General features: G+C 42.0%; 1 protein-coding gene across 1 annotated transcript in view; it reads left to right on the top strand.

Annotated features, from left to right (window-relative positions):
- The window catches only part of ACTN2 (actinin alpha 2), a 108,250-nt gene that overhangs the window by 23,438 nt on the left and 72,667 nt on the right, over positions 1-12,145 (top strand). Inside the window, exons 2-3 of the mRNA XM_068232256.1 lie at positions 1,575-1,689; positions 6,865-6,984. Coding sequence (XP_068088357.1) covers positions 1,575-1,689; positions 6,865-6,984 — 235 coding nt within the window. The remainder of the gene's footprint in view (positions 1-1,574; positions 1,690-6,864; positions 6,985-12,145) is intronic.

The raw sequence follows: 12,145 nt of genomic DNA, 5'->3' as shown, positions 1-12,145 counted from the left end.
TCAATTTTTTTTGATCAATGTACTCTCTGGCCTAAATATGATTGTTCTTATTAATGCACATGCATACCTCTTTTTGCATTTTGATATGGAGAGTTTTCTGCTTCTGTACAAATCATTAAAAACATTAACAGTGAAAAAAAGGAGAAAACCATAATATGTTAAAGGACACCTGAAATGAAGGGGATATGGAGGCTGCCATATTTATTTTATTTTCAGCAATACCAGTTGCCTGGCTATCCTGCTGAACCTCTGTCTCTGATACTTTTTGCCATAGACCCTGAACAAGCATGCAGCAGATCAGGTGTTTCTGACATTGTCAGATCTGAAAAGATTAGCTGCATGCTTGTTTCTGGTGTGATTCAGACACTTCTGCAGCCAAATAGATCAGCAGGCTGCCAGGAAGCTGGTTTTGTTTAAAGGTAAATCAATATGGCAGACTCCATATACTAGTTATTAAAAGTTCAGTAGGGCATCACCCCTGTGTAGGAACTTAATGGACAGCAGCTCAGACTTCAAACTGATATTTTTCAGCCCTGAAACCCAAACTTGGAACAGGAGATTCAAAGTTCTATTTAGGATTACTCCTACAGATGCAGCAACTTATCTCAGAAGTTTATTTTCTGTTTGCTTTAAAAATAATTCAGGCTCCAAATGGGTGTTATTAGCAACAAACATTAGACACCATTCAATCTACTTTTTCTCCTAGGAAATAATTAGTAATCTTCTGTTTTAAAATAATTTTCAGCCTTCTGCTATTGAAACAGTATCAACAAGTAAGTGAAAGAGTACTGTCAAGATTAGTTTGATTATTTTCGTGTTTGCTGGTGACTTAACCACTTCCGGATTCTCGGAGCGTATATACACGCCCCTGAATCCTGAAGTGTATTCCATGGAAACGGCCGCTCGTATGAGCGGCCGTTCCATGTCAGCTCACGGAGGGTGTCTCTGTGAACACCCTGCGAGCCGATCGGCGGCTCGCAGGGTAAATGTAAACACACGGGGAAGACCTTCCCCGGTGTTTACATGTATACGGCGCTGCTGCGCAGCAGCGCCGTAGAGGAGATCGGTGATCCCCGGCCTCTGATTGGCCGGGGATCACCGGCATCTGATAGGCTAAAGCCTATCCCATCAGGCGCAGCACGGAAATCCGTCCTGCGCCGCTCACAGGGGGAGGGAGAGGGAGGGAAGGGGAAGGAGGCCAGGAAGCGCTGCGGAGGGGGGCTTTGAAGAGCCCCCCCCCCCGCAAGCGCAAGCAGCCGGCGGCGATCAGACCCCCCCAGCAGGACATCCCCCTAGTGGGGAAAAAAGGGGGGAAGTCTGATCGGCCTGGCTGCAACCTGATCTGTGCTGTGGGCTGGAGAGCCCACGCAGCACAGATCAGCACAAAATAGCGTGGTAGGGAAGTGGTTAAAAGGCAATTTATTGATAAATGTGAAAATATCACCTAGGAGAGGAAGTGGATTGGATCGGGCCCATTGTTCCATTCACATTCTTTGAGTTGTTGCTATTATTTTATGACTGGTTGCCTTGATGCTATTTAGTGAAATTGGGCTATTTTGTTTGTATTCATACAGACATTTACAGCATGGTGCAATTCACATTTACGGAAAGCGGGCACAGAAATCGAGAACATTGAAGAGGATTTCCGGAATGGGCTAAAGTTAATGCTTCTTCTTGAAGTTATTTCAGGTATGCTGTTCATTATAATAAACAGCCGCATTGCAAGCAGTACCAACAGTACCCACACATTTGTATTTGTATTACTACCAAATAAAGTACAGAGAGTGCAGAATTATTAGGCAAGTTGTATTTTTGAGGAATAATTTTATTATTGAACAACAACCATGTTCTCAATGAACCCAAAAAAACTCATTAATATCAAAGCTGAATATTTTTGAAAGTAGTTTTTAGTTTGTTTTCAGTTTTAGCTATTTTAGGGGGATATCTGTGTGTGCAGGTGACTATTACTGTGCATAATTATTAGGCAACTTAACAAAAAACAAATATATACCTATTTCAATTATTTATTTTTACCAATGAAACCAATATAACATCTCAACATTCAAAAATATACATTTCTGACATTCAAAAACAAAACAAAAACAAATCAGTGACCAATATAGCCACCTTTCTTTGCAAGGACACTCAAAAGCCTGCCATCCATGGATTCTGTCAGTGTTTTGATCTGTTCACCATCAACATTGCGTGCAGCAGCAACCACAGCCTCCCAGACACTGTTCAGAGAGGTGTACTGTTTTCCCTCCTTGTAAATCTCACATTTTATGATGGACCACAGGTTCTCAATGGGGTTCAGATCAGGTGAACAAGGAGGCCATGTCATTAGTTTTTCTTCTTTTATACCCTTTCTTGCCAGCCACGCTGTGGAGTACTTGGACGCGTGTGATGGAGCATTGTCCTGCATGAAAATCATGTTTTTCTTGAAAGATGCAGACTTCTTCCTGTACCACTGCTTGAAGAAGGTGTCTTCCAGAAACTGGCAGTAGGACTGGGAGTTGAGCTTGACTCCATCCTCAACCGGAAAAGGCCCCACAAGCTCATATTTGATGATACCAGCCCAAACCAGTACTCCACCTCCACCTTGCTGGCGTCTGAGTCGGACTGGAGCTCTCTGCCCTTTACCAATCCAGCCACGGGCCCATCCATCTGGCCCATCAAGTCTCACTCTCATTTCATCAGTCCATAAAACCTTAGAAAAATCAGTCTCTAGATATTTCTTGGCCCAGTCTTGACGTTTCAGCTTGTGTGTCTTGTTCAGTGGTGGTCGTCTTTCAGCCTTTCTTACCTTGGCCATGTCTCTGAGTATTGCACACCTTGTGCTTTTGGGCACTCCAGTGATGTTGCAGCTCTGAAATATGGCCAAACTGGTGGCAAGTGGCATCTTGGCAGCTGCATGCTTGACTTTTCTCAGTTCATGGGCAGTTATTTTGTGCCTTGGTTTTTCCACACGCTTCTTGCGACTCTGTTGACTATTTTGAATGAAACGCTTGATTGTTCGATGATCACGCTTCAGAAGCTTTGCAATTTTAAGAGTGCTGCATCCCTCTGCAAGATATCTCACTATTTTTGACTTTTCTGAGCCTGTCAAGTCCTTCTTTTGACCCATTTTTCCAAAGGAAAGGAAGTTGCCTAATAATTATGCACACCTGATATAGGGTGTTGATGTCATTAGACCACACCCCTTCTCATTACAGAGATGCACATCACCTAATATGCTTAATTGGTAGTAGGCTTTTGAGCCTATACAGCTTGGAGTAAGACAACATGCATAAAGAGGATGATGTGGTCAAAATACTCATTTGCCTAATAATTCTGCACTCCCTGTAGGTATATATTCTTGATTAAAGTAAATGGAGACAGTCATTAAAGGGAAACTAAAGTGAGAGGAATACGGAGGCTGCCATCTTTATTCCCTTATAAACAATGCCAGTTGCCTGGCTGTCTTGCTGAGCTTTTGGCTTAGTTGGTTTTGAGTCACACATCTGAAATAAGCATACAGCCAGTGGAGTCCAGCAAAAGCATCTGATCTGCATGCTCACAGCACAGAAGTCAGGCAACTGGCATTATTTTTCAGAGAATGAAAATGGCAGCCTTTGTATTCCTCTCACTACAGGTTTCCTTTAAGGATTGGTGTGGCTGAGAATCTACCATGTGTACAACAGACCCTTGACATTGCCTAAAAATCCTTCATGTTGGTTCTTTAGCCACAACAGTGCCCGACCAACCATAAAATTGCATTGTCTGCCTCCTTACCCAACCCACCAGAAGCAGCACTGTTAGCCCCGGTTCACATTGTACCTGATCCGGGACGGATCCGACAAAACGGATCCGTTCTCCGTTCCGTTCGATACGTTTTCATACGTGTCATTCACGTTTTACAACCATTTCGCATACGTTCTGTTCCGGTACAGTATGAACAAAAATGTATGGAAAATGGACAATGGGGAAGGGAAAAGGGTTGGCCAGGGTGGGGTTGGAGAGGGGGATGGTTTCAGTAGTTGTTTTTATCTATTGAGTTGAAGTTCTGGATGGGTGATGTGGCTTGCAATGGGCCTATGTTGCTGGGCCTATGTTGCAGTGTGCCTATGCAGCAGACAGACAGCCTGGAACCTGCTGTGTCTGGCGTGGTGTGCATTGATCTGTGCCCCGGAAGTAGAGAGAATCAAAACAGGAAGTGATCTTTTGGTACGATTCAGGTACATTTTCTAGCCAATGGAATCAGTATTGTCCATTTTCCATTGAGATACATTGCATATGTTCAGCGTTCAGGTCCGTGTCAGTTCCTTGAAAATGGTACAGGTCGGGAACGTCCCATCAGTTTAGCGGAACGTAGGAAGCGGATCCGTTTTAAAATACCAATGTGAACTTTCCCATTAAAATGTATTGCATCCGTCCACAGATACGCTTCTACGTTCCGCTTAACGCTACGGTTTTTGTGCAATGTGAACCAGGCCTTAGAAGTAGTGTGTTATTTGCCATCCCAATAGAAACAGTCACATTGCTAGCCTGTACGTCTTTTGATCTCTCTGAAACAATCCCTGCACCAGGGCTGGATTTACATCCCAGGAGCCTATAGGCACAGATGTCCTGGCACCATAAACTTCACCCTCCATGAACCTACAAACCCTCGCCAACCTGTACTGCAAGTGTGCTGGCTGTCCCAGCTGTCATTTCTCCCTTACATCCCTTGCCCCTTACTATTATGTAGCCAGAAGTGCCCTTGATATTAAGTAGCTAAAGGTGCCCCTTAGTATTAGGTAGCCAGAAGTACCCTTGATATTAAGTAGCTAGAGGTGCCCCTTAGTATTAGGTAGCTAGGGAGACCTCAGTATTAAAGAGGAACTCCAGTGAAAATAATGTAATAAAAAAAGTGCTTCATTTTTTACAATAATTATGTATACATGATTTAGTCAGTGTTTGCTCATTGTAAAATCTTTCCTCTCCCAGATTCACATTCTGACTTGTATTACATGGTGACATTGTTACTGTGGGCAGATTATGGAGCTGTTTCTAGCTGGTCTGGCTTTAACAGACAGCTATTTCCTGTCTGAACATTGTTACATTGTGACAGTTTGCCCAGAGTACCGTACGGTACCAGAGCCTCTTGTGGGAGGGGTTTCAGCACAAAATCAGTCATACAGCGCCCCCTGATGGTCTGTTTGTGAAAATCATTATTTTTCTCATGTAAAAGTGGGTATCAGCTACTGATTGGGATAAAGTTCAATTCTTGGTCGGAGTTTCTCTTTAAGTAGCTAGAGGTGCCCCTGACTGAAGGGAGATCTCGGCAGTGGAATGCAGAGAGCAGGGGGAGTAACCCCTCATTTACTCTCTCATCAAGACTCTGTATGGGGAAGGAGGGAGGGAGGCAATTAGGGAGGTGAGTGAGCCGCCTTTCCATCGTCAGGCGCCTTTAAGCATGTGCCTACAGTGCCTTATGGTAAATCCGGCCCTGCCCTGCACAGACCACAATCAGTCCCATGAGCTTTCCCTATAAAAAAGGTGAAGCAACAGTGAACCCAGAAGTAGTGATGGTTTGAAACTTTCCAGCAGTCTCTAAACTTATCATATCTTTACTAAAGCCCTGATAACATTACATACTTGTATTTTAAAATAAAACCCAAAAACAAAAGTGCAAGCACATTTCATTACTAACCACCTCAGTAATAAGCTGCACATCCCCCTTAAAGGAAACCTGAGATGAAAAAATAAAAGCATTTATTCTTACCCGGGGCTTCCTCCAGCCCACATCCTGGCCGTTAGCTGCCTTGTGTACATTTGACCAGTCATGATCCACTGCCTAGGCACACAATGCTCCCAGCCATGAAGGCCTTGACTGATGTTGACTGGAGGATTTACCGGGTCGTCTAGCAAAGAATTGAAGCGGCCTGGGAGGACAGCAAGGGAGCCAACCCCCTAAAGAGGGCTGGAGGAAGCCCCAGGTACATAAAAATGCTTTTATTTTCAGGTACACTTTAAAGACTGGAGCATTTTTTTTTTACTATTCTGGCCCTGTGATCAGCTCACTTGATCAGGAACCATTGAAACTGGCTCCTGATTGGTACATAGAACTCAGCCGTCATTGACAGATGGGTTCATAGTGGTACGTGTGTGCAATCGTTGCAGTAGCATATGAACCAGTTGTAGTTAAATTTACATTGTGTCAGAATTAAATATCCATAAACAAGGTGTAGGTTTAAAGAAGACCTGTAAAAAAAAGAACCCCCCGGGGGATACTCGCCTCGGGTAAAGGAAGCCTCTGGATCCTAATGAGGCTTCCCCCATCCTCCCAAGCCTCAAAGATCCAGCGTTGGCTCCCCCGAAACCACAGCCGCGCAGGCACTGCTGTGCCTGCAATATTTACCTTCCCCGGCTCCAGCGCAGTAGCGGCTTTCCGCTCGGTCTCAGGCAGAAATAGCTGAGCCCAATCGGGTCCACTCTACTGTGCAGACACAAGTCTGCACCTGGGTAGACAGCGGACCTGATCGGGCTCGGCTTTTTCTGCCTGAGGTCGAGCCGAAAGCTGCTACTGCGCCTGCGCTTGATCGCGGTAGGTAAATATTTACCTCTCCGCCATTCCGGGGCTGCCTGCCAGGGCCGGAACTGAGGACAGAGGTGAATGGGTGCAGCCTCATTAGGATCCAGAGGCTTCTTCCACCCGAGGTATGTACACTCCAGGGGATGTTTTTAGTTTTACAGATCCTCTTTAAGTATCCCAGAGTGGATATTCACAGCCTTTTTTTAAATGACTTTGACTGATGGGTCCTTTCACACTAGGCACATTGTGAAATGAATCTAGAATAGTCTGTCCACAACCATTTTTCATTATAACGCATGTCTTTTCCACAGGGGAGAGGTTGCCAAAACCAGATAGAGGAAAGATGCGTTTTCATAAGATTGCGAATGTCAATAAAGCTTTGGACTACATTGCCAGCAAAGGAGTGAAGCTGGTATCCATTGGAGCAGAAGGTAGTTTGATTTAATACTGTAAAATGTATTCTATTCTCCTGCTAGAGAGCAAATGGAAAATGTTAAAGGTGAATTAAACAACCCATTACATGTAAGTGCCCCAGTCCACCCCAATACCATTTTCTCTGTGCTATAACTCTTTTTTTCCTTTGTATTATTTTATTTCCTAAATTTTTTTTACATATCTGCTGTTCCCACCCCTGTACCCTGCTTTACCAGTTTATCGATCAAAAGTGTGATTGTATATGGCCACCTTGGTCATATACATGGGTCAATTAGGATCCAATATGCCAAATGAATTGATCCCTGTCTGATTAAAATTCAAATGAATACTAATTGAGTCCTTCCTTTCTCGGCAAACTCAATTTCAAAAGATTTGAGCAGATACCTACCATGCATTAATAGAACCAGGAAGCATTATACTGCTGGATCAGTGCAATACTATAGGGCATTGATCCTGCTCCACTGCTCCTGCTCCGCGTGCTCAGCGAAGATTTTTCAACCTGTGCAAACACACTTTTGATCAAATAATCTCAGAAGAATAAATTGATAATTTATGTTGAGGCAAAAAGATAACTGGCAAATTCCATCAAAGTGATTGAATTGGCTGGGAATCAAGTAAAACAAAAACAAACTGGTAAGTGTATGGCCTTATTTAGTAAGTATAATTTATTTGACACTAGACTGACTAAACAAACAACTTTGAAGAAATAAAAATCAGATAATAACTGTCATAGAAAAAAATGAAATGCTATAATATATTACAAGTACTTTTATTTGATGCCTTTTGCATTTAAACTATATATGTATTCTTTAATGAAAAAAAGACAACAAACTCTGCTCAAAAAAAATAAAGGGAATGCAAAAATAAGACATCCTAGATCTGAATGATTGAAATATTATTATTAAATACTTTGTTCTTTACATACAGTAGTTGAACATGCTGACATCAAAATCACTCAAAAATTATCAATGGAAATCAAATGTATCAACCCATGATGTCACACTCAAAATTAAAGTGGTAAAAAAAACCTCTACAGGGTTATCCAACTTGGATGTAATGTCTGTAAAACAACACAAAATGAGGCGCGGTAGTGTGTGTGGCCTCTATGCGCCTGTATGACCTCCCTACAATGCCTGGGCAAGCTCCTGATGAGGTTGCGGATGGTCTCCTGAGGGATCACCTCCCAGACCTGGACTAGGGCCACGTTCACATCATGAAACGTGGATGGCCGTGCGTTCGGAATGCAACGCGTACAAATGCACGCCATCTGCGTATCTATGCGTTGCGTGGCTGATCCCTCGCGTTTTGTTTAAAATGCGTGCAGCATGCGTTCCAGGACCGCACTGGTCCAGAATGCATGCAGTGTGAATATCAGACAGTGCAGTCTACGCACTTTCTGATGTCGTGCGTGTCTGCCTACTGCACGCATTGCCAAAATCCGGACGGCAACGCGTGCAGTGTGAACAGGGCCTTAAAGGAGTTATTAGGCAAATTCACTAAAATTAGCTTTACTCACCTGGGGCTTTCTCCAGCCCCTTGCAGCCGACTGTCTCACACCGACCGCTCCGCTCCCCGCCAATGTCCCAGTCTCCGTGTGTCAAAAACCCGAGCGGTTCTTGCCTTTTTCATGATTGCCAACTCAGTAAAGGTCCAGCCCTTAAAGCGTTGCTATCATATAAATCCGGCATAGTGGGGTCTGAACCCTCTATAACAGTAATTATAGATTGACGGTATACCTTGAAATGAATCAGAGCACTCAGTATATGATTTTATATAAAAAATTGTATTTGCTTATCATACAGCATATATACAAAATATGAACAGTTCCAAGTAGCGTTTCCTTATAACAGTATTCCATCTTATCAAGGCTTTATAGCCAAATGATCATCAATCTTCTAAGTACATTCAAAAAGAATAGAACGGTTGTGTTATGTAGAATAAGATCAAAAGTAGTCTCATCTGTATCAATAGCTGTGTATGTAGTAGCTGTGTAAAACTTGTAGTAATCTTGTTAAAGAAATAGCATAAAAAATAGCTTCTAAAAAACTTCTTGCTAACATCTTAATAAAACTTAATGCTGAAAAATTAATAAAGTAAATCACCAGAATATTAAGCATATTACCCCTTCTCTGTCATCTCTTCAGCATCTAGAACCACTTGTGGGAAGGTAGCTTCTACCTCATGTGTCTTCTCAGGAGATTGTTGGGCTTCTGCAAACTATGAGCTTTCAGCTTCTACCTTTATAGGGGTTGGAGGCAATATGGCTGCCTAATCTGGACTTTCCCTGAATCCCAGGCTCTGATTGGCTAAAGCTTTTGTGCGTCAATGCTTTATCATGTTTTGATTTTCTTAAGTCACAATATTATTGTTTATAAATTCTTAATTACTTTATCTTGTGGGAATTAACGTCATTTGGAGTGCTTGACATTTTGTTTAGGTCATTTCTGACGCACGTAATTAAAAATGGACGTCAACAGCCATCTTGTCTGTTGGCTGACCCAGACATGGAGACTAAACAATGTCATTCATGACGCATTTCTGATAAAGTGTTCCCTGTTAATTATGTTGGAATGTCTTGGTACTTTCCCAGGTCAGATTGACACTAAAACAGACCTGCAAGAGCCTTCAGCAATTTAAGGCTTATTAAACATACAGGGCTTCTAATATACTTATTTAAATATAATGCTTATTATATAATTCTTCTTAAAACAATCATAAAAGAAATAATTGCATATTAAATCTTAATAATATAAAATCAATGTCTATATTTTTGTCTTTCTTATAAAATAAATATAATGTCCACCGGCAGAGGTCAGCATTTCATAACAAATAACAAACAGTATTAATAATGTTGATTTCATTGAATCGTCTTTAACTAATTGGGAAAAACCCTTGTTTTATATTTTATATCTTTCATATTTTGACTTTCTCTGTCTGGGAAACTTATCTTTTCTTGCTGGCTGTAACGGCCTTCAAGCATGTAAACATCTTCTAGCTTGCAAATTAAAATAACCTTATAAAAGTTTCACTGTCTATATCACTGGCAGAATGCAGTTTACATGTAATTCAAAGTAATACATTCTTTATATAGGGTTTAACAATAACTATTTCTTTCTTTAGAAGGACTGTATTGATCATTAATATTTAGATTAATAATATCCGTGTGTAATAATTATTGCAGTAATGTTAATTTTAAACCAGCATTCTGTCTTACACATACTGTGCAGTCTAACCTTGACATTAACAAAGAATGTTTTGGCTTCTTGTAACCAGTACATAAACAATCTTCCAGCTTGCAAGTTAAAATCTTCTAAGCTTTACAGCCTGGAATATGCTATGTCACAGAGCAATAGTGGTGCTCAAATACCCCTTTTTAAAATTCGAGTTTGGTCGAATTCGAATAGTAAATTATTCGAGGTCAGTCGAATATTCGAGTCGAATAATTTTTACTATTCGATTCGACCTCGGACTTCGAGCTCACTATTCGAGTCGGTATTCAAGCTCATTATTCGAGCTGACTATTCGAATTGGCCTTAAATAGCTTCCAACACTTGTTTTGAGGGTGAATGATGCAAGAAACATCTTTTTTTCCAAGTAACAACAGCAAGTGATTATGTGGGGATGTTCCTTTAAAAAAAAAAGTGGAAAGAGAAGTTGTGTCCAGAATTTTGTTCAGTACTGTATATACTTCTTCTTCTTCTTTATCTTCTATATCTTCTTCTTCTTCTTCTTCTTCTATATCTTCTTCTATATCTTCTTCTATATCTTCTTCTTCTTCATTGTCTTCTTCTTCTTCTTTTTCTTCTTCATCTTCTTCTTCATCTTCTTCATCATCATCTTCTTCTTCTTCTTCTTCATCTTCTTCATCTTCTTCTTCTTCTTCATCTTCTTCATCTTCTTCTTCATCATCATCTTCTTCTTCTTCATCTTCTTCTTCTTCTTCTTCATCTTCTCCATCTTCTCCATCTTCTTCATCTTCTTCATCTTCTCCATCATCTTCTTCTTCTTCTTCTTCTTCATCTTCTTCTTCTTGATCTTCTTCTTCTTGATCTTCTTCATCTTATTCATCTTCTTCTTCTTCTTCTTCTTCTTCTTCTTGATCTTCTTCATCTTCTTCATCTTCTTCTTCTTCTTCATCTTCTTCTTCTTCTTCATCTTCTTCTTCTTCTCCTTCTTCTTCATCTTCTTCTCCTTCTTCTTCTTCTCCTTCTTTTTCTATATCGTCTTCTTCTTCTTCACTTATTTCTCTTTTCAATTTTTTTTTTAAAGAAATGCAGCTATTTTTGAGCGTAACAAATAGCTGGTGGCGCACGCATGTTGGAAGCGCCATTGTATGTGCTCCCTGGCAGTGGAAACACACAGACAGCAGGAGGTAAATTCAGCAGCAGGAGGAGGAGGATGAGTGTGTGGCAGCAGGCAGTCAATGAGGCAGGCAGCGTGACATAATAGCCCTGGTACCTAGCGGTGATACCAGGGCTGTAAATAAACACAGCAGGCAGGAGGTCCCAGACAGCGGTCGTGCAGCCCACATCGTGTCCAATACACAACTGGGACAACACAGTTTTCAACCCGGGCACCTCAGAAAAATTAAACCTTTTTTTTTATGGTTTTTTGGTTTTGTTTGTAAAACAAATTACACAGATATATAGCTATTTTTGATGTAATAGCTGGTGGCAGAGTGGCAGCAGAATGTAAATCTGTGTACCCTGGCAGTGGGAAACACAGACAGACAGCAGAAGGGCAGTACACAGCAGCCCACTGTAGTTGTAAAATGTGTGGCTGCAGGCGACGTAATAGTCAAAGTGAACCAGGCTGGCTTAGTGAGCAGGAGCCAGGAGGTGGTAAAGGGTGGTAAGGCACATTAACGATGGTTCTAAGTTCCGGCAGCCAGTTCATGTCCCCCTCTCGCCGACAACAGGGGCCAGGAACTCGCCTTCCACCCACGCCTGGTTCATCTTGAGAAACGTCAGTCTGTCCACAGACTTGTGAGACAGACGTGAGTGTTTCTCGGTGACCACGCCACCAGCTGCACTGAAGCAGCGCTCGGACAGCACGCTGGAAGGGGGGCAGGACAGCACTTCCAGGGCGTACTGCGCCAGCTCGCTCCAGATCTCCAGGCGCTTGACCCAATACTCCATGGGATCAACAGGGGCATCG

The sequence above is a fragment of the Hyperolius riggenbachi genome, chromosome 4, assembly GCF_040937935.1.
Source record: "Hyperolius riggenbachi isolate aHypRig1 chromosome 4, aHypRig1.pri, whole genome shotgun sequence".
Lineage (NCBI taxonomy): Eukaryota > Metazoa > Chordata > Amphibia > Anura > Hyperoliidae > Hyperolius > Hyperolius riggenbachi.
Note: the sequence above shows the minus strand (reverse complement) of the source record. Positions and strands in the feature narration are given on the sequence as shown.